The sequence below is a fragment of the Leucoraja erinacea genome, chromosome 19 (assembly GCF_028641065.1).
Source record: "Leucoraja erinacea ecotype New England chromosome 19, Leri_hhj_1, whole genome shotgun sequence".
Taxonomy (NCBI): Eukaryota; Metazoa; Chordata; class Chondrichthyes; order Rajiformes; family Rajidae; genus Leucoraja; species Leucoraja erinaceus.
The window spans coordinates 6,480,689-6,502,868 of NC_073395.1; the positions used below are offsets into that span (position 1 = coordinate 6,480,689).

Genomic DNA, 22,180 nt, shown 5'->3' on the forward strand with positions numbered 1-22,180 from the left:
GAACAATTAGATCAAACAGATGAGCTAGTAACAGTAATCATTAGAAACATAGCAAAATAGGTGCAGGAGTAGGCCATTCAGGCCTTCAAGCCAGCACATTGATTCCTTTAGCACTAAGAGCTAAATCTAACTCCCTCTTGAAAACATCCAGTGAATTGGCCTCCACTGCCTTCTGTGGCAGAGAATTCCACAGATTCACAACTGTCTGGGTGAAAACGTTTTTTCCAGAGGGCATTGGAGGGCATCTCTCAATGATTCCAGGAGAATGGTCATATATCACCAGTCGTCAACACCCACGTGACACCAAAGAACATCAACATGGATTACTCCAGTTGGCCAAAATCACCCAAAAAAGGAGTCAGTTTCATTGTTCAAAAAATTCTCTCTTCGCTGACTAGAATTTAAAGAAAACAATAGTTTGTAAATTTCCTGAGACAAACACACACACAATCTAATATTACCAAGAAATATCAAAGCAACTACAAACTAATAATGCAGACAGACTTGGTTTTGCAAGCAGCTAACCTTCATCTTGACAGAAACTTCAAAAAACCTAGTGCAGATCACTTAAAGATCAGAAACACTAATCTTTGAAAAACAAACTGCATGTGGTTGCCTGTAATGACCTGAATAAAAACTGCAAGTGGGAGCGCGACTGCCAGGTTTTTAAAGTTTAAAAAGTCAATAACTTTTAAAATATAATATCAATCTGAACGAAACTTGCTACTACACACTGCAGGACAATGGTGAGTAAGGTGGGCTGAAAATTGTAGCGCCATTGTGTACCGTTTTGTCTGTATTTCGGGAACAAGCAAACAAACAAGATGAGAGTTTTATTAATAGATAGAAGATAGATTCAAACCAGCACAGAAACCCGCAGGCAAACCTCTGTGCAAGGCAAAAGTACAACAGTTATCCATTGGCGGTGTATAACTAAGCAATGATCAATAGCCATGCAGCGCCACCCAGCCATGATACACTGACAGGAAAACAAAAGAAAGCGGGAACCTTTGTAAGGCTGGCCATAATTTTTCCACGCAGCTGTTTCTGTAGTTAGAGAAATAGCAGAAGGGTTAAGAGGTTCAGTTGAGAAAATACAGCTCACAAAATATCTTTTCTCTCTTGCAGACTGAAAGATAATACAACAGACCCTGCTCTCAGATTACCTGAAGGAGTGAAACTAGGCTCATGCAGCAAAAATATTATTTTCAAGATATAGTACATATCATTTAAGAATGCTAGAAATGTGAAAATTCAAGAATAGGATTAGAACAATCAACAAAATATTTAGTTTGGAAATCATTGAGAATTTATTCAGAGATCACCATGACTTAGCCAGGCACAGTAACATTTGACAATTGACACTGGATTGTGGGGGATGCTGGGCAGAGGTGATGAATAATGGACACAAATGTAATTGGAAAGGTAAGGGGGCTGAGAAGAACTATTGGATAATGCAATGTGCAAAGACAGAGAGAGGCTGAGCAGGAGTGGTGGGAATGCAAGGCCGTGAGTAAGAAAGTAGTTGAAGCAAGGGGTAGAGATATAAAATGATGAGAGAGAACTGGAACTGAGAGGACTGAGGATTTTGTGGAGGGTCTGAAAAAGGAGTTTAACATATCGAGTGCAGTGGAAGGAGTATGAAATGCAAGATTATTCACTTTGGTGCTAAATTGAATACATTGGATAAACTATTTCACATTGGCATTCAGATGGATTTGAGAGTCCTTGTGCAAAAAGCAATGTTAACACACAGGTTACAAAAAAAAATCAGAAAGTATATATTACATCAGTCTTAATTACACAAGGGTTGAAAAAGGAGTTTTTCGACAACTATATCTGACTTCCCCATATTGGGCTTTCTGCCATTGTGCTCCTCCGCTGCCAGGGTGAGGCCACACGCAAACTGGAAGAACAGCCCATATTCTGCTTGGGTAGCCTACACCCAATAGCATGAATATTGAATTCACCAATTCTAAGTACATCCCTCCCCACCCCCCCCCCCCCCCCCCCCCCCCTTCTCCCACCAGTTGTTCTGTTCCCTTCCTGATTCTTGGGATGCCAGGACTTTCATATGAAGAGAGACTGGATAGAATTTAGAAGATTGAGGGGGGATCTTATAGAAACTTACAAAATTCTTAAGGGGTTGGACAGGCTAGATGCAGGAAGATTGTTCCCGATGTTGGGGAAGTCCAGAACAAGGGGTCACAGTTTAAGGATAAGGGGGGAAATCTTTTAGGACCGAGATGAGAAAAACATTTTTCACACAGAGAATGGTGAATCTCTGGAATTCTGTGCCACAGAGGGTAGTTGAGGCCAGTTCATTGGCCATATTTAAGAGGGAGTTAGATGTAGCCCTTGTGGCAAAAGGGATCAGGGGGTATGGAGAGAAGGCAGGTACGGGATACTGAATTGGATGATCAGCCATGATCATAATGAATGGCGGTGCAGGATCGAAGGTCCGAATGGCTTACTCCTGCACCTATTTTCTATGTTTCCTCCTTCTGCTCGTCTCCCTTCTTGAACCCAGTACCCCTTTTCCGTTTTGCCCCTCCACTTTCCCCTTCCACCCATATTCCGGCCCCCATCTTAACATTTCACTGCTCCTCTTCTTTCTTTATCTGTCACCCTTTAGCTCCTTCTCACTACCTATATTTGCCACATCTGCCCCACACCACTCGCCCACTGTATCCACCTTTCACTTGCCGGACTTTGTCCTGCCCTACCTCTCTTTTCCAGCTTTCTCCCCTCATTCCATCGTTCTGAAGAAGAGGCCCAAACCAAAACGTTGTCTGTACATTTCCGTCCCCAGATGCTGCCTGACCCGCTGAGTTTTCTAGTACTTTGTGTTTTGCTCAAGATTCCACCATCTACGGAGTTTTCTGTCTCCATATATCTGACTGATAAGAGCATGCCTGAGGTACTGCGTACACTTTTGTTCATCATACCTAAAGGAGGATATGCATCTGAGGTTGATCTTTGGAAAAAGTAAAAAATGAGTGGACAAGGTCTACATTTCCTAACATTTGAAACAAATAATGTTTTGAGATGACTTGACAAGATACATGCTGCGAGTCTAATTCTCCCAACTGGGCAATGTAAAACTGGGAACGTAGACTGACTTGTGTTGTCATTTCATAATGCTCATTAAACATATTTCAGAATTTATTAAAAAAAGTGAAAGAATTGCAAAAAATAGTAAAAGTCAGCAAGGAAGCCTGGAACGTATTTTCATTACTCTCTCCATTCAGATCCAATCTTAGCCACACTGGACAACTGGACAAAGTTACCACATTAGGTTGAGGGACCTTTTGGAAGTCTGGAGTTTATCATAAGACAGAAGATGGACACAGAATGCTGGAGTCAGCGGGACAGGCAGCATCTCTGGAGAGAAGGAATGGGTGACATTTCGGGTCGAGACCCTTCTTCAGTCAGAGTGTCAGGGGAGAGGGTAACTAGTGATATGGAGGGGTAAGGTGTGAAAACGACAGATCAAAGCAAGACAATGATTAAGGAAATGTAGAATCATTAGACACATTTGTACAATCCAAGCATTATTATTCTCAGATCATTGCCGTCAAACAAAAGCAAAAGCATCTCTGCAATAACATAAAACGGAACAAAAAAATAAATAAATCCATACCGTCATCATCTCCTGAAGCTTTCCGTAGTTCCTCTGGTGAAATGTTCACCAGCTGCAGAACCAGAGGCCTCCGGGTGACGATGCCTGTACCTCGGGGGAGCAAGTCCCTTCCCACGAGGCTCTCCAACACCGAGCTTTTTCCACTGCTCTGTCAAGAGTTAGAAAATGGAAATAAATATACTTTACAAATGGTTCTCAGTGGGAGGAGCTTTTGTTTTTAAAATAATTGGACAGCAATGCTGCAATAAACTGTTAAGATTATCTTAAAAAAAACAGAATGAATTGAAAAAGTTGAAGAGTTTGCCAAATTGTACTTTAAATATAATAAAAATCTAAATAAACATTACTGCTGTATCTCTGGATTACTGCTGTATCTCTAAATGGTGAATCTCTGGAACTCTCTGCCACAGCGGGTAGTTGAGGCCAGTTCATTGGCTATATTTAAGAGGGAGTTAGATGTGGCCCTTGTGGCTAAGGGGATCAGGGGGTATGGAGAGAAGGCAGGTACGGGATACTAAGTTGGATGATCAGCCATGATCATATTGAATGGCGGTGCAGGCTCGAAGGGCCGAATGGCCTACTCCTGCACCCAATTTCTATGTTTCTATATGATGATCAGGCAGCGGAGAAGGCCTCGAGATGGCTCTGGATCAGGAGAGGAGGTCCATGGGGAGGAGCGAATGCCACCTGAACACGTCGTGGTCTGATTAACCACGGCTGGGTCGCCTGGGTGAGGTTTCCTGATGTTGAAAGACCCGAAACACCCAATGACCCCAGGTTACATCACTGATGATGTGTTCAGGAGCATCAATAGATGTTTTTTTTTTAAATCAAAAGGCTCTTATTTCACGTAATATACTTGCCACTGATAAGATCATCTATTTCTACCTCAATATACCAGAAGCCTCAAAAGCTGTAATTCAAGTGCGGATCAGCTACAATCTCCCTGAATGGCAGAGCCAGTTGAAATACTACATGCCCTGATCTGCCTCCCATTGTCTATCAGTTGAACAGACAGACGCTCATTTCAGGTTTCCCCTTTAAACAGTGACACTGCTTTGAGATCTAGTTCCACCCATTTCAATACTACTGTAATTGTATTTAATCATCCATTTAAGAGTAGGTTAGTCCACAGTCAGAATACCATGGCCACAATATGCTCTGATCCGAGTATGGTAAGGATATAGAGCAAAGTTCAAGGAACATAGAACTGACATATTTGTTACCAGATAAGAGAAAATAATGAATCAATGAACTGAAAATTAGATGATATATAAAAACACAAAGTGCCAGCAGGTCAGGCAACATCTCTGGGAGGTTATTTACGGAATGAAGGAAAGCCTGGAGGTTTTCAATCAGAATGTTCACATTTCAGACAGAAATGTTGGAAGGAGTGGAGTCCACAATAAATCCTGAATTTGTTAAAAGACTGTGTTTTTCTTTAAATTAGGACAATGTGGGGAACTGTGATTGTGAGCTGGGTCTTTGCCCTTGTTCTCCACTACACAATTCTTGCAGCTGAGAATGAGACATCTGTAGCTACGACACAATTTGAAATAGAAATATCCAATCATGTAACTCACACACCCAGTATTATAAAATAATAAACTTGTAGATGACAACATTACAAGTGGAACAAACATCACAAATATGTAAACCTAGAGAGTAAATAGTGAGATTATAAACTGTGATCTTTTATAATGGTTATGTATTGAAGTCACATTCGCAAACCAGTAGAAATACTATTTAAATTCCAAAACCTTCAAGTAATAATAATTACAAAATTAAAACAGGACAAAGTGTAGCTCTGAAGATGACAACAATGTTGCTACATTATTGTGGCAATTATATAGACATACAAAAACAACATTACTCATCACACATACAATTACAGCGTCTTTCTCAAAAGACCAATATAAACAAAACGATTAATTCAACCATCCTGATACCAACAGAGAAGTCCCTTCCCAAATGCAATGGGATGTTAGCCTATCTTGTTCAACCTTTCTTCAGAAGCCAACCAGATATTTGTTTAGTAAACTAGATATTAGCTTAGTAGACCAGATATTCTAGACATGAGAGATAGGCACAAAATGCTGGGGTAACTCAGCGGGACAAGCAGCATCTCTGGAGAAAAGGAATAGGTGACCCTCCGTCAGTTTCGACCCGAAACCTCACCTGATCCTTTTTTCAGAGATGCTGCTTGACCCGCCGAGTTACTCCAGCTTTGTTTTCCTACAAATTCTAGATATTAGTTTAGTAATCCCTCTCTAAACTGCTTCAACATATCAACAACTTTCCAAAAATAAGAGGACCAATATTGTACATGGCATTTCAGATATGATCTCACCAATAGGTTAATTGGCCTCTGTTAAATTGCCCCTAATGTGTCGGCAGTAGAATAACATAGAACTAGTGTTGATAGGTGATCAAAGGTCGGTGTGGACTTGGTGGGCCAAATGGCCTGTTCCCCTACTGTACCTCAGAACGAAACTAAAAACAATGTACCACTGAAGAACAACCTCCTTACTTTTAAATTTAATGTACCTAGCATAAAGGATAATATTTTGTTTTCCTAATCACTGACTATATCTGCAGCGGGTGCAACAGCATCTATGGAGCGAAGGAAATAGGCGACGTTTCGGGCCGAAACCCTTCTTCAGACTGATGGGGGGTGGGGGAGAAGGAAGGAAAAAGGGAGGAGGAGGAGCCCGAGGGCAGGGGGATGGGAGGAGATAGCTCGAGGGTTAAGGAAGGGGAGGAGACAGCAAGGGCTAGCAAAACTGGGAGAATTCAACGTTCATGCCATCCGGACGCAAGCAACCCAGGCGGAATATGAGGCGCTGTTTCTCGAATTTCCGGTGTTGCTCACTCTGGCAATGGAGGAGACCCAGGACAGAGAGGTCGGATTGGGATGGGAGGGGGAGTTGAAGTGCCGAGCCACCGGGAGTTCAGGTAGGTTATTGCGGACTGAGTGGAGATATGCAAGAGCAATCCATTTAGATAAAATTCCCTTTCACTTTTCCTGCCGGAATGGACAGATTCAGATTTTTACAGGATCTCTGCCCACTCACCAATCCAATCTGAGTTGCTGAGTAGTTGCATTATGTCCAGTTTACAACTTACTTTATCCCCCAATATACTAGCATCTCAAACATGGCACCCCTCTCTGCCCACACCCCCCAAATAATAAGCAGATGTCACTTCGTGATCATGGCAATGGGGTAAACTTGAAGCTGAATCCCAGAAATGTGCCACCTCACCCCAAGGATACATCATAAGACCATAAGTGATAAGAGTAGAATTAGGCCATTCGGCCTGTCAAGTCTACTCCGCCATCCAATCATGGCCGAACTATTTATCTCTCCTAACACGATTCTCCTGCCTTCTCCCCATAACCCTCTGACATCTCTTCTAAAGATCATTCGCTTGACCACCTCTTAATTGATTGTGTAACAATTCTTTTCTTGAAGCCTATCAAAGCTTAAATCACAATTATTATAGACTGATATCAATTTCCCGGTACACACAACTAAAATCTGAATAGCAGCTAGGTCACTGATAGACTTGACCCACCCAGACCCAACACTGCCATCTGTTTCAATGTTCACAATACACACAATGTGCAAATTGGCTGGTTCATGGTGCAAACTGCAGTAGTTTGACAAGGTTACTGCTCCCCCCACATCCACTTTAACTCAGAAAAACAATTAAAACATTGCAGAAGTAACATAATTTCCAGTTCTCCCTCTAAATCACACACCATCCAAACTGACTAACCCCATGACTTTAAAAGCCTCTAGGTCAATATTCCAATAGCCCAGACCCCATTAACAAGATTCTGGCAACACTTTCACTTTAAGGATTGTAACAAGACCAATTTGGCAATTAGACATGGCCAATCAAAGTAAATTTGACAGCATTACTCACAGAGAACTAAAAATAAAAAGGCCTCTTCTCCTTTCAATATTTAGAAATGATCATTTTCTCCTGGTACAAGTGCTTCTATCTATTGGTGCAATCCACAGGCAGGGAAATGTCTTATTTGCATAAAACACTATATATTTAACACCGTCATCCCCACCAGCTTGATCACCAAACTCAGCGGACTTGGCATCTCCACCTCCCTCTGCAACTGGACACTGGACTTCCTCACTAACAGACCACAGTCTGTTAGGGTCAATAACCTCACCTCCTCCACTATAACACTAAACACCGGAGTGCCACAGGGCTGTATGCTCAGCCCTCTCCTCTACTCCCTCTTCACCCACGACTGCATCCCAAAGTACGGATCCAACGCCATTATTAAGTTTGCTGACGATACCACGGTAGTAGGACTGATCAGCAACAACGATGAATCAGCCTACAGGGAGGAGATCCAGCACCTGACAGCCTGGTGTGCCAACAATAACCTCGTCCTCAACTCCAAGAAGACCAAGGAGATTATTGTTGTCTTCAGGCAGACCAGAGGAGGCAGTCATACCCCCGTCCATATAAACGGGACTGAGGTGGAGCGCGTCTCCAGCTATAAATTCCTCGGAGTACATATCTCGGAGGATTTGTCCTGGTCCCTCAACACCTCCAAGCTGATCAAAAAGGCACAGCAGCGCCTTTACTTCCTGAGGAGGCTCAAGAAAGCCCACCTGTCCCCCCGGATCCTGACCAACTTTTACCGCTGTACCATAGAGAGTATCCTGACCACCTGCTTCACGGTATGGTACAACAGCTGCACTGCTGCGGACAGGAAGGCACTACAACGGGTGGTGAAAACCACGCAGCACATCATCGGTGCCCCGCTCCCTGCCATGGATGCCCTCCACCGAAAACGGTGTCTGAGACGGGCTGGGAAGATCATCAAAGACCCCTCACACCCCAACCATGGACTGTTTGCCCTCCTCCCATCAGGGAGGCGGTACAGGAGCCTCAGGTCACGTACTAGTAGGATGAGGAACAGCTTCTACAATAATACCATCACATTGCTGAACTCGGAGTCCCGCCGATAGATTTCTCCGGTCCCTCCGTCCCCATTGTTTAATTATTCTGTATTTTTTGATTATTCTGTATCTTCTCTCGTTCTATTTTTTTTTTTTTCTTTATGCACAACTACTACGGACTGACGCAAAACTGCATTTCGTTGTACTCATACTTGTATTTGTGCGATGACATTAAAGTTGAATTGAATTGAATTGAATATGGTTCAGTTTTTCCCCCCATCACATTTAATCTCAATTTCTCTACGTGCTCCAAGTCACAATATTGTTCAGATGAACTTTGCCTCCCATCGTGAACTCCACGCCCTTCCCACTGATTGGGAGAACCCGTCTCATCTGCTTACAGCGAATAAAACATGGTATCTCATTTTGTAGCATGCTCCAAATTGCATATCATTCAAGTTATTAAAATTAGGGTTACTCTTACATTTCTTAGTTCTATATCACCTCAGCCTTTGATGCTTACTGCTGTCTTCAACAGTGTTGATTGCTGTAATGCTTCTGGACACCTTCATTCTACATTTCCACAAAATCAACTTGTCAAATGCCCAGCAGCTTGTACGCTACACATTCAGTCCCATCAAGCACTGTGTCTTCACTTATCTACATTGGCTGCCAACTGACATTAAGAGAGGCCCTCAAAAAGCCACGAGCCTCTGTATCTTTTTCCTCCACTAATTTATCCTCCGACTTTACATCACGTCATCAAAGGGCAGAACCTTTAAACATCTCCACTCTAACATCCCGGTCTCTGAAACCTGGTTCATGTGTGCGTTCAATCCAATGACTTCTTCTGTGGCACTAAGGACCATGTTTTTTTTGGCAAGAGTCAAGCGTTTGTCATATGTACTGAAGTGGAACAATGAAACTGCGTCAGCACAACAGATTTGTAGAAACAGTAGTCCACAAAAACAACACAATGTGCACAATGCACTATTATTGGCATTATTGTCTCAGTTAATGTTTATTATATTATCTATATGTATTGTATTTACAGGTAGACACAAAATGCTAGAGTAACTCAGCGGGTCAGGCAGCATCTCTGGAGAGAAGGAATGGGTGATGTTTCGGGTCGAGACCCTTCTTCAGTCCGAGTTACTCCAGCATTTTGTGTCTACCTTCGATTTAAACCAGCATCTGCAGTTCTTTCCTCCACATATTTGTATTGACAGGTCGGATATGCTGCTGCAAGTAAGAATGCCATTGTTCCATTGTTAATACATCTGCCAATCATTATATTATATAAATAAATGCATATAAATAAATATGACAATTAAACACGTTCTTTCTTCTTCACAGTTCTACTAGTCTTGAAGGTCCCCACCCTCATTGTTCTATACAAAGCTTTGGGAGGTTTTGCACATTAACCAGGCAGGCATTGATGGGAGTGAAAGCAGAAGCTTGTACACAAATCAACATAAATTAAGGATGACATTTATAATTTGCTGGATGTACATTGCGGCTGGGAAAGGGCGAGTTAATGGTGTGGACGTGAGGGATGTTCTGCATGCAGTTGCTGCTGGTGTGTGTGTGTGTGTGTGTGTGTGTGTGTGTGTGTGTGTGTGTGTGTGTGTGTGTGTGTGTGTGTGTGTGTGTGTGTGTGTGTGTGTGTGTGTGTGTGTGTGTGTGTGTGTGTGTGTGTGTGTGTGTGTGTGTGTGTGTGTGTGTGTGTGTGTGTGTGCGCCGCAGCGGCCACTCGGCCCCTCCTTACCTGGGTGCCCACCACCACGATCTGCGGCAGTTGGATGATGTCGGCTCCCACTGTGTTGAACACTTCTTGCAGCTTGTTAATGACCGGGATCAGCGCCTCCATGGCCGCTGCGAGTGAGGGCAGGACAATAACACACTTCTTCCTTGACCGCCTCTCTTCGTCGACCGACCAGCGGGCTTCAAAGCGCCTCCATTGCTGGGCAGGGGCAGCGGGCAGCGGGAGCGCGGCTCAAGCAGAAGCAGCAGCAGCAAGGCCGGCTGTCGCCACTGCGCGTGCGTGGCCTGCCGGCACCCGGGACCGTCTCGCGGCTGCGCGTGCGCGGCATGCTGGCACCGGAGGGCCGTCTCGCCACTGCGCGTGCGCGGCACCCTGGGCCATCTTGCCATTGCGCGTGCGCGCGGGTGTGTGTGTGTGTGTGAGAGAGCACGGCATGATGGGTGTTCTCATTCAGTGACGCACGGCGACCCTCAGCACGTTGGACTACAACTCCCAGCAGCCCTTTCGAAACCAGGGCATCTTTGCTCATGTTAGCAGAGCCCAGTCTGAAGGACACAAGACAAAAGGACACAAAGTGCTGGAATAACTCTAGAGAATGTGGATTTTCCCCTTTGAGAATAGGGAAGATTCAAACAAGAGGACATGACTTCAGAATTAAGGGACAGAAGTTTAGGGGTAATATGAGGGGGAACTTCTTTACGCAGAGAGTGGTGGCGGTGTGGAATGAGCTCCCAGTGGAAGTGGTGGAGGCAGGTTCATTGGTATCATTTAAAAAATAAATTGGATAGGCATATGGATGAGAAGGGAATGGATGGTTATGGTACGAGTGCAGGCAGGTTGGACTAAGGGGAAAAAAATTTGTTCGGCATGGACTTGTAGGGCCGAGATGGCCTGTTTCCGTGCTGTAATTGTTATATGGTTATATGATAGGCGATGTTTTGGATCAGAACCCTTAAAGCTGATTGCTCAACCTGTCTCCCTACTACAAAGATGGGGGCGGGACAAAGCCTGTAAAGTGAAAGGGGAGTAAATTCCCAGATGGATGGAGACCAGAAATGAAGACAAAAGGCTGTGAGATCGGCAAGATGTGTATGGAAATATAGATGCTCAAAATGTGAAGCTGGGGAATATATGTGTAAAAGGCTGGGGGGAGATAGTGGGAGAAATGGGTGCGTATTGAGGTGGGGCACTAGGAAGGGAGGGGGAGAGGGTATTTGTTACCTAATTACCTCATTTGGATAATTTAATGTTCATGCCCTTGGGTTGTAAGTTACCCAAGCAGAATACCACGTGCTGTTCATCAGGTTTGCGTGTGGTGGCACTCTGAAAACGGACGGAGCACGGGACAGAATGGTTGATGCAGGACTTTTGAAACTTGGGCACATTTGCCGATGTCAACAAAGCCTATTTGAAGGAGGGACTGGACACAGTGTCATCTGTCCATTTCCTCCCACAGATGCAGAGGAATAACACCTTGTATTCCACTTGGGTAGTTTACAACCAACTATGTAAAAATAGCATTCTCCAATTTTAAGACCCATCCTTCCCCCTCTCTCTTTCCTGTGCTCCCACCCCATTCATTATAGTGTGCACATATTATTCTACCCCTTTCCTACCCTCTTCCATCCCTTTGGCTTTACATAATTCTCTTCTTTCCCTACGACATATTTTTGTCTCCTTCTCAGCTCTGGCCTTGTCAGTTTCTTTCAGTGGACTAAACAAGAAATAAAAAGCTCTTGTGAGCCATGGTATCTTTTACTTTATTTATTTCCTTCCTCAATATTAGTTATTGCTGCATAAAAATTTACAAACGTAAAATTAAAAATCACATATTTTTAATTCATTTCACATTTAATTCTGTACAGAGGTATTCTTGTCAACATTGTGCAAATTTATACAAATAAAACTACAAATGGCCACAGTAGTCGCCTCAATGACCTCTCTCACTTAGTGAGTGTAATAGTTTATACATAGCACAGTGGCTGGGGGAATACAGATGGCCACAAGTGACCTTGAAAGCTGATGCCATGAATCCAAAAGATTGAGAAGGTTATGTCATTGAATTCTAATTTTAGTTCCTGCTTTCATCCAGTGAACACAATTCTGTCATAGTTATTTTACAACTTGGTTAAGGATTTCACTCACTAACTAATACATAAATCTAATTCTACTATGTAATCCTAACTCAGACAATAGCATAATTCTAATTTAGAACACTGGGATCAAGTTTGTACAGAGCTCTCAGTTCACTCAGTGGCAAAAATGAAAAGCACCAAGTGTTTCACTTTGTATACAACTTTATAACAAAGAGAACAACCATTGGCGACTAAGTTACCATGTTGAGCCATTTCACAATATGATAATTTTTCTTTCCGACTCTGAGCAGAGACAGTCCATTTGTGAGAATATGTTGCTTCAAAACCAGCACTTGTTCTGGTTTTGTCACTCGTAAGTTATTAATCCAAATTCCTCCATCTGCGATGATCTGATACCTAGAACAGGAAAAGAAAAATAATTCTCAGCGTGATTTAGATTTTCTACAGGATTGCTCCTTCAGTCAAGGCACTTCTATTTCAAATTATTGTTCGCAGGGAAAATGGCTACAAAATAACTATATTAAAATGAAAACTACTGCAGTTGGAACTACGTAGAATATTTGGCACCAACATGCTAACCATTCCTATTCAAGTGGATAACATTATAGGGAATTATCTAGCTGAATGGAGACACAAGAAACTGCAGATGCTGGAATCGTGAATAAACACAAAGTACTGTAGGCACACAGCGGTTGGGCATCATTTGTGGAGAATGGACAAAGGTCACATGATGGGCCCCGATGTGAAACGTCACCTGTCCATTCCCTCCATAGATGCTGCCTGACCTGCTGAGTTCCACCAGCACTTTATCATTCACCGTATTTACTCAAGTAGGTTTGCACGGAACATCAGTGAATAACTGGTCCAAAATTAAAACCCAAACCCTAACTGTGTAGCTGAGGCAGGAACAATAGGTTAGTAATATTAAAGTAAGATTCCTATTTGGATTGTTACAGAGCTGTACTGTCAAAATGTATTGTAATATATATTTTATTTCAAACATGTAAAACAAAAAGTTAAAAACAAAGCAAGATAACAATAAAATGTAATGAACAATAAACCTATACACAACTCATTGAATCATTTCTCATAAACATCACAAATTAAATCTTACATGTTCGAAAAGGAATAAGAGGAAGTATACACTTATTTATTGCTACCCATTCTCATCAATTAATTCCCAAACTTTATCTCATCTACACACACACACACGTATACACACAAATATATACACACGCGCATACACAAACTTATATATACATACATATATTCATACATAAGCCATATACATTCATTCCCCTTACATGTTTTTCCTCTACCTGCTAAATTTTTGTAAGGTGTCCTTGAGGCTCTTGAAAGGCGCCCATAAATAAAATTTATTATTATTATTATTATATACATATGCCATATACATACACACATATGCACGCACGCAAACATACATATATACAGTTTATAAGCAATTATCCAAATTCTATGTACAACGTGAATATCACACGGTGTCAATAAACTAAACCTTAACCGTCATCACAGCCCTTCCTCATTCTTATATCTCTGGAAAATATTTTTTTTTGCACTGTAATGTTTGTGCTTTGCTTGAGTTCCACATTCAAATCATTCCACAATTTCACCCCACAGATTGAAATACACATACTCTTCATAGTTGTACGAACACAAAATTGTACTACCAAGGATGGAAAGAATATACAACAAAGTACATCAAGTTACACCGATTTTCTGGGATTTACTTTGCCCCAGTGACTCCTGACCACGGGCATTGTCAACTTGATGTGTAACTAAGTTGTGTTGGAAACATACCCTCTGGGGCCATCCGGAACAGCATTGGCTTTCCGGCAGAGATCCAGCACTGTTGTGCCTGGCTCCAGCAGATTCTCAGAAAATGATGCTCCTTTAAACAACTCTTGTAGCTCTTCATCTGACATGGTCTCCAATACATCCACACTGTTATGGTAGAGTGCACTTGTACATCTGAAAGGAAAACATAAAGCTGAACATTAACAGCAGGAAAATAAGAGTAGGGTTTGGTTAGTTTGGATGATACAGAAAATTGATACATTTTTAAGTTTGACAAGCACACATTATTATTACAGTGGTGAGGGCAACAGTGGTGCAGCTGGTATTTCCAATGGATTTGATTTAACCCTCTATGCTGTAACAGTTCCTATACTATCTTAATATCAAACATCTTTTACCCCTCTAAATTCCAGGGAATATAGCTCCAGTCTGTGTAGCTCTCAATGTAATTTAATCTGACATTCAGGTAGCATTCTGATAAATTCATGTTGCATTCCCTTAAGTACATTTTGCTTACATCCTTCCCACTTGCCTCCAGTATTGCAGTCTTCATGCACTTTGGACAGATCACCTTCTAGATAGTGTTCAAGAAGGAACTGCAGATGCTGGAAGATCGAAGGTACACAAAAATGCTGGAGAAACTCAGCGGGTGCAGCAGCATCTATGGAGCGAAGGAAATAGGTGACGTTTCGGGCCGAAACCTTTCTTCAGACTGATGGGGGGTGGGGGGGAGAAGGAAGGAAAAAGGGAGGAGGAGGAGGAGCCCGAGGGGATGGGAAAAGACAGCTCGAGGGTTAAGGAAGGGGAGGAGACAGCAAGGGCTAGCAAAATTGGGAGAATTCTCCCAATTTTGTTAGCCCTTGCTGTCTTCTTGCTTTCTCCCCTTCCTTAACCCTCGAGCTGTCTCCTCCCATCCCCCCCGCCCTCGGGCTCCTCCTCCTCCCTTTTTCCTTCCTTCTAACCCCCACCCATCAGTCTGAAGAAGGGTTTCGGCCCGAAACGTCATCTATTTCCTTCGCTCCATAGATGCTGCTGCACCCGCTGAGTTTCTCCAGCATTTTTGTGTACCTTCTACCTTCTAGATAGTCTTTGCTTCCTGCTTCCATTAATCACCTGTTAATAGGGTCGAGATATCATTGCAGTAAATTGAAAGAAACAGCATGGAAATGGGCACTTCAACCCACCGAGTCCATGCCATTCATCAATCACCCGTTCACGCTAGTTCTATGTTATCCCCACTTCCTCATCCACTCCCTAAAAATGAGGGGCAATTTTTAGAGAGGCCAATTAATCTACAAACCCGCACGTCTTTGGGATGTGGGAGGAAATTGGAGCACCTGGAGGAAACCCACGCAGTCACAGGGACAATGTGCAAACCCCGCATAGACAGCACTCAAGGTCAAGATGGAAACTGGGTTTCTGGTGCTGTGAGGCAGCAGCTCTAACTGCTCCCCTGCTTCCACAGATTCAGATTCAGATTCAATTTTAATTGTCATTGTCAGTGTACAGTACAGAGACAACGAAATGCATTTAGCATCTCCCTTGAAGACCGACATAGCAAACGATTTGAATAAAAAAATAAATAATAAGTGTCCGGGGGGGGGGGGGGGGGGGGGGGGGGGGGGGGGGGAGGTGATTGGCAGTCACCGAGGTACGTTGTTTAGTAGAGTGACAGCCGCCGGAAAGAAGCTGTTCCTCGACCTGCTGGTTCGGCAACGGAGAGACCTGTAGCGCCTCCCGGATGGTAGGAGGGTAAACAGTCCATGGTTGGGGTGAGAGCAGTCCTTGGCGATGCTGAGCGCCCTCCGCAGACAGCGCTTGCTTTGGACAGACTCAATGGAGGGGAGCGTGGAACCGGTGATGCGTTGGGGAATTTTCACCACCCTCTGCAGTGCCTTCCGGTCGGAGACAGAGCAGTTGCCATACCATACTGTGATGCAGTTGGTAAGGATGCTCTCGATGGTGCAGCGGTAGAAGTTCACCAGGATCTGAGGAGACAGATGGACCTTCTTCAGTCTCCTCAGGAAGAAGAGACGCTGATGAGCCTTCTTGATCAGAGTAGAGGTATTGTGGGTCCAAGAGAGGTCATCGAGAGATGTTGACTCCCAGGAACCTGAAGCTAGAAACACGTTCCACCTCCGTCCCGTTAATGTGGATGGGGGTGTGCGTGCCACCTCTGGACTTCCTGAAGTCTACAATGAGCTCCTTGGTCTTCTTGGAGTTAAGGGCCAGGTTGTTGTCAGCGCACCATGCTGCTAAGTGCTGGACCTCCTCCCTGTAGGCCAGCTCATCGTTGTTGCTGATGAGGCCAATCACCGTTGTATCATCTGCATACTTGATGACGGTGTTAGTACCATGTACAGGTGTGCAGTCATAGGTGAAGAGGGAGTAGAGGAGGGGGCTCAGCACACAGCCCTGAGAAACACCGGTGTTCAGGGTGCGGGTTGAAGAGGTGTGCTTGTCTTACCTCACAGACTGGGGTCTGTTGGTTAGAAAGTCCAGTATCCAGTTGCAGAGGGAGGCAAGTTGCAGAGGGAGTCACAGTTGTTCCTCCATCAGTCACTGAGCTTTACCAGCCCAATATAAATAAATTACACTTCACGGGAATCTGATCAACAGATCCTTAATTCTCACCTTTTGGCAGATTCTAATCCTTCCTTTCCATGAACCAATTTGGTTACTTCTGCTGCTAGTCGTTTTTGGGCAATGCGCTTTCCTGGATCAGTTCCATGATTGACCATAATGCTTTCAATCTCCGGAAGTGGAATGAAGGTAAAGAGTTTAAGATATCTACAGTAAAACAGATTAAAACAAAAACTAGTAACAGATAAGTTGGCTTCATAATAGCAAGATCAAACGTCATTAATCTAAAATTATTGACATAAAATTACACTTATGTGCCCTGGGAAAACACCCCTATCTGTACACCATCCTCCCCTTAAATTCAGAAGTAATGTTCACATTTGTTGATGTCCACTCAATACAGGGGTAACATCGGTTGCAATTTATATGAATTATTAAGTCATTCAAACAATTATAAAACATGACATTGACACTATTTTTAATACTGTAAACAGCAAGGTATGTAAATGGATACAGTGCCCTCCAAGCCATTCTTTTATTGGAAATACTTCTGAAATGAGAAATGGCGTTTTCAACATATATTCTACCACTGATCTTAGGGAATTATGAAACTATAGCAACCTACAAATTATATTTTTAACATACTTTTAAATCAGGGGCGCTCCAGTAATCCAACATGTAGATCGAACTTTGGACTTTTCTTTTCTAAATGGCATCAAACTATGGCAATGGTGCAAGAATTTCACTTGTGCAGTGCAAACGTGACAATAAACAACCAATGAATCTATCCCTGTTCTCCAGAGAAACTCTCAAAGATCTTGTATAGTATACAAGCCCAAAGATTAAGAAATAAATAACTTGCCTTTCTATGTTTGAATCTGGTTGCCTGACAAAATACTGATACAGTTCAAAGGGCGAGGTCTTATTTTTGTTTAACCATACTGCATTTCCTGCAGTTTTTCCCAGTTTATCCCCTGAAGCACTGGTCACAAGCGGTACCATGATGCCGTAGACGTCTTGCCCAGTTACCCTGCAAATTCCGAAGTATATGTTAAGGAACAAAGTACCAGCAGAAAACAAATCCACATTAATATCAAGACACAAAATGCTGGAGTAACTCAGCGGGTCAGGCAGTATCTCGGGAGAAAATAGGTGACGTTTCGAGACCCTTCATCAGACCGAGAGTCAGGGAGGGGGACACTGGAGATATGGGAAAAGTATAGAACAAAGCAGAGCCTGCATTGTGACTCAGGAAAGGTGCAGCCCACAATAGTCTATTATTGGCTGGAGACATGGTGATAACCAAAGATCCTATAGCAAACACACAAACTGTTCCCCCGCAACACTGATTACACTGCGAGAGGGATATACAAAGTCGGGTCGGGTTTACTGCAATGGCCGACGAATAGGCGGACGTTCCGCTCCGTTGCGTACTACACGTCAGCCCATCGGTTTTAGCAGGACTGCACTATCTTGCTTGCTATAGGATCTTAGGTGATAACGAAGGAATACAAACTGTGAAATTAGCAAGAGGACTAGGGTGGGGGAGAATAAAAGTACAAGCAGAAAGATGAGGAGGAATTTTGTTAGTCACAGGGTGCTGATTCTGTGGAATTTGTTGCCACACGTGGCTGTGAAGACCATGTTTCTGGATATTTTTAAGGCAGAGATTGACAGATTCTTGATTGTTAGGGTGTCAGGGGCAGACACAACATGCCACCCAACGAGCGGAGGTGTACGGCGAAACGAACATGCTGGAGTAACTGTTCAAGAAGGAAATGCAGATGCTGGAAAATCGAAGGTACACAAAAATGCTGGAGAAACACAGCGGGTGCAGCAGCATCTATGGAGCGAAGGAAATAGGTAACGTTTCGGGTCGAAACCAACAGACTGATAGGGGGTGACGGGGAGAAGGAAGTAAAAAGGAGGAGGAGCCCGAGGGCTGGGGGATGGGAGGAGACAGCCCGAGGGCTGAGGAAGGGGAGGAGACAGCAAGGGCTAACAAAATTGGGAGAATTCAATGTTCATGCCCGCAGGATGCAGACTCCCCAAGCGGAATATGAGGTGCTGTTCCTACAATTTCCGGTGTTGCTCACTCTGGCAATGGAGGAGACCCAGGACAGAGAGGTCGGATTGGGAATGGGAGGGGGAGTTGAAGTGCTGAGCCACCGGGAGGTCAGGTAGGTTCTTGCGGACCGAGCGGAAGTGTACGGCGAAACGAACACCTCCGCTCGGAGTAACTTACTGTCTCTGACTACATTCTATCTCTGTCCCACCGACTCCCCTGACAATAGTCTGAAGATGGGTCTCGACACGAAATGTCACCCATTCCTTCTCTCTGTAGATGCTGTCTGTCCCGCTGAGTTACTCCAGCATTTTGTGTCTACCTTCGATCTAAACCCGCATTTGCAGTTCTTTCCTAAACACGGTGACAGGAATTAAGGGCCTGTCCCACTTAGGCATTTTTTCAGCGACTGTCACAGTTGTAGCACGTCGCCAAACCTGGCGTCATCCTGGCAACAACCTACGACAGAAGACAAGCTATGTCAAGCCCACAGTCTTAGAAAAGTTTTGAAAATTTCAAAATTCAGCGACGACCAAAAAAACTTTACGACTTCTCACAACCATACAGGTGTCACCCCGCGACCATGTGGAAACAGCCTTGTCGCATGTAGTGGCCGAAAAAAATCGCCTAAGTGGTACATGTTTAAGAAAGAACTGCAGATGCTGGAAAAATCGAAGGTAGACAAAAATGCTGGAGAAACTCAGCGGGTGAGGAAGCATCTATGGAGCGAAGGAATAGGCGACGTTTCGGGTTGAGACCCTTCTTCGGACAGGGGCTATATGGGGAGAATGCAGGAGATTGGGGTTGGGTGGAAAAATAGATCGGCCATGATTGAATGGTGGAGAAGACTTGGTGTGCAGAATGGCCTAATTCTGCACCTAGAACTTATGAAACGTGACATTTAATAAGAGTGATTTTCCAGACTTGCGAATGAATTCGTATCCAGACGTGATGTTGCCCAGTTGATCCATGCCTCCCAGTTGGATCCTACAATCGTGGTGTAGGTTCAAGTAGTAGAAGTCGTAGGCTTGGAACATCTGGTAGGTGAACTCGGTGAAGCTCATGCCCTCGGGGCTCTTGAGGCGAGCTTGCACACTCTGCCGGCTCAGCATGGTGCCCATGCGGAAATGCCTTCCCACGGTGTCGATGAAGTCCACCAGCCCCTTGCCCTGGTACCAGTCGGAGTTGTCGAGGAGGGTGAGCGGGGCCTGGGGCTGGTCGGCGTCGCAGAAGCAGGCGTGGTGGTTGGCGAATACGGCCTGGACGCTGGTCCGCAGACCGCGGGCATTGTTCCGCACCGCCTCGGCGCTCAGTGACCCCCGCTCGCCGCTGCCGCCGCGGCCGCTCGGGTCGCCCAGGCGGGCGGTGGCGCCGCCCAGCAGCAGCAGGACGCGGTGCCCGGCGCGCTGCAGGTGGATGAGGCCGAGCAGGGCGAGCAGGTGGCCGACGTGCAGGCTGTCGGCGCTGGGGTCGAAGCCGCAGTACACGGTCTGTGGCGCGGACTCGAGCAGCCGCTGCAGGCCGCCGCCGCCCTCGGCCGCCGGGAACACGTCCTGGACGATGCCGCGCTGGTGCAGCTGCGACAGGAGGCCGCCGCCGCTTCTCCAGCGGCTCCCGACTCGCTTGGCCGCCTTCCGCGGCGCCGAGAGGAGGGATCCCGGCGCCCACAGCGACCACCAGAGCGGGGCCGCCCGCACCATGGGCGCCGCCATCTTGCCCGCTGCGCTGTGCGTGGTGACGTCACGGGGCACCGCCACCTTGCCCGCTGCGCTGTGCGTGGTGACGTCACGGGACACCGCCACCCTGCCCGCTGCGCCGTGCGTGGTGACGTCACGGGGCACCGCCACCTTGCCCGCTGCGCTGTGCGTGGTGACGTCACGAGGCACCGCCACCTTGCCCGCTGCGCTGTGCGTGGTGACGTCACGGGGCGCCGCCACCTTGCCCGCTGCGCTGTGCGTGGTGACGTCACGGGGCACCGCCACCTTGCCCGCTGCGCTGTGCGTGGTGACGTCACGGGGCACCGCCACCTTGCCCGCTGCGCTGTGCGTGGTGACGTCACGGGGCACCGCCACCTTGACCGCTGCGCTGTGCGTGGTGACGTCACGGGGCACCGCCACCTTGCCCGCTGCGCTGTGCGTGGTGACGTCACGGGGTGCCTTTGTTGCCCTTGTCCACAATGGGTTGGGTTGGACAAGAGAAGGGGTGGATGCAAGGACCTGAATGTTGAGAGAATCAAAGATATCTAAACGCACATATTAGGTCAGAGGGTTGTGAATCTGTGCAACTCATTGCCACAGATGGCTGTGGAGGCCAAGTCAATGGATATTTTTACCTATGGCAGAGATGGATAGATTTGTATTAGTGTGGGTGTTGGGTTATGGCGAGAAGACAGGAGAATGGGGTTGAGAGGGAAAGGCAGATCAGCCATGACTGAATGGCGGGGTAGACTTTATCAGCCCAAAGGCCTAATTCTGCTCCTATCCGTAATCTCGGCTTGGACACGCTAGAGGCAGGAAACATGTTGGGGGAGTCCAGAACCAGGGGCCACAGTTTAAGAATAAGGAGTAAGCCATTTAGAACGGAGGCGAGGAAACACTCTTTCTCACAGAGAGTGGTGAGTCTGTGGAATTCTCTGCCTCAGAGGGCGATGGAGGCAGGTTCTCTGGATGCTTTCAAGAGAGAGCTAGATAGGGATCTTAAAAATTGCGTAATATGGGGAGAAGGCAGGAACGGGGTACTGATTGTGGATGATCAGCCATGATCACATTGAATGGCGGTGCTGGCTCGAAGTGCCGAATGGCCTACTCCTGCACCTATTGTCTATTGAATGGGAGCAGAATTAGGCCAATACACCCATTGGGTCTGCTCCGCCATTCGATCATGGTTTACCCACATTTCCCTCTCAACCCCATTCTCTTGCCTTGTCCCCGTAACCTTTGACACCCTTACTTATCAAGAACCTGGTTATCTACTTTAAAAATACCCAACGTCTTGGCCTCCACTGCTGTCAGTGGCAATGAATACCATAGAATGACCACCCTCTGGCTAAAGAAATTCTTCCTCATCTCCATTCTATAGATACGTCCTTTTATTCTGAGGCTGTGCCCGTTGGTCCGAGATTCCCCCACTACTGGAAAGATTCTCTCCATATTCACTCTCTTTAGGCCTTTCATTATTTGGTGGGTTTCAATAGAAAATCTCTATAGAAGCTGATACAATTATGACTTCTAAAAGACATGTGAACAAGTCAAAAGTCAACAGTCTATAATTGTCATATAT

General features: G+C 45.2%; 2 protein-coding genes across 4 annotated transcripts in view; both read right to left on the minus strand.

Moving 5' to 3' along the window:
• Nucleotides 1-10,604, minus strand: part of dnm1l (dynamin 1-like) — a 34,425-nt gene extending 23,821 nt beyond the window's left edge. For 2 of the 3 annotated variants that reach the window (XM_055650174.1, XM_055650172.1), the window contains exons 1-3: nucleotides 10,346-10,604; nucleotides 3,644-3,791; nucleotides 1,009-1,047 (exon numbers count right to left, since the gene is read on the minus strand). In XM_055650174.1, coding sequence (XP_055506149.1) covers nucleotides 1,009-1,047; nucleotides 3,644-3,791; nucleotides 10,346-10,447 — 289 coding nt within the window. In that variant the 5' untranslated portion in view covers nucleotides 10,448-10,604. The remainder of the gene's footprint in view (nucleotides 1-1,008; nucleotides 1,048-3,643; nucleotides 3,792-10,345) is intronic. The other variant, XM_055650173.1, reaches the window with a different exon arrangement.
• Nucleotides 10,605-12,155: 1,551 nt separating this feature from the next.
• yars2 (tyrosyl-tRNA synthetase 2, mitochondrial) lies at nucleotides 12,156-20,642 on the minus strand. The gene is made up of 5 exons (XM_055650177.1): nucleotides 19,826-20,642; nucleotides 17,699-17,866; nucleotides 16,888-17,043; nucleotides 14,257-14,427; nucleotides 12,156-12,834 (listed from the first exon to the last, which is right to left on the minus strand). The coding sequence occupies exons 1-5, from the start codon at nucleotides 20,611-20,613 to the stop codon at nucleotides 12,669-12,671; spliced, it is 1,449 nt and encodes a 482-aa protein (XP_055506152.1). The 5' UTR covers nucleotides 20,614-20,642; the 3' UTR covers nucleotides 12,156-12,668.
• Between the last annotated feature and the right edge of the window lie 1,538 nt (nucleotides 20,643-22,180).

Coding starts and splice junctions, on each gene's coding strand:
- yars2 (XM_055650177.1), bottom strand. CDS start 20,613: ATGGCGGCGCCCATGGTGCGGGCGGCCCCGCTCTGGTGGTCGCTGTGG. Junction 17,044..17,698: donor CCAGATTCAAACATAGAAAG/GCAAGTTATTTA, acceptor GTTTTACTGTAG/ATATCTTAAACTCTTTACCT. Junction 12,835..14,256: donor GTTCCGGATGGCCCCAGAGG/GTATGTTTCCAA, acceptor TTCCTGTTCTAG/GTATCAGATCATCGCAGATG.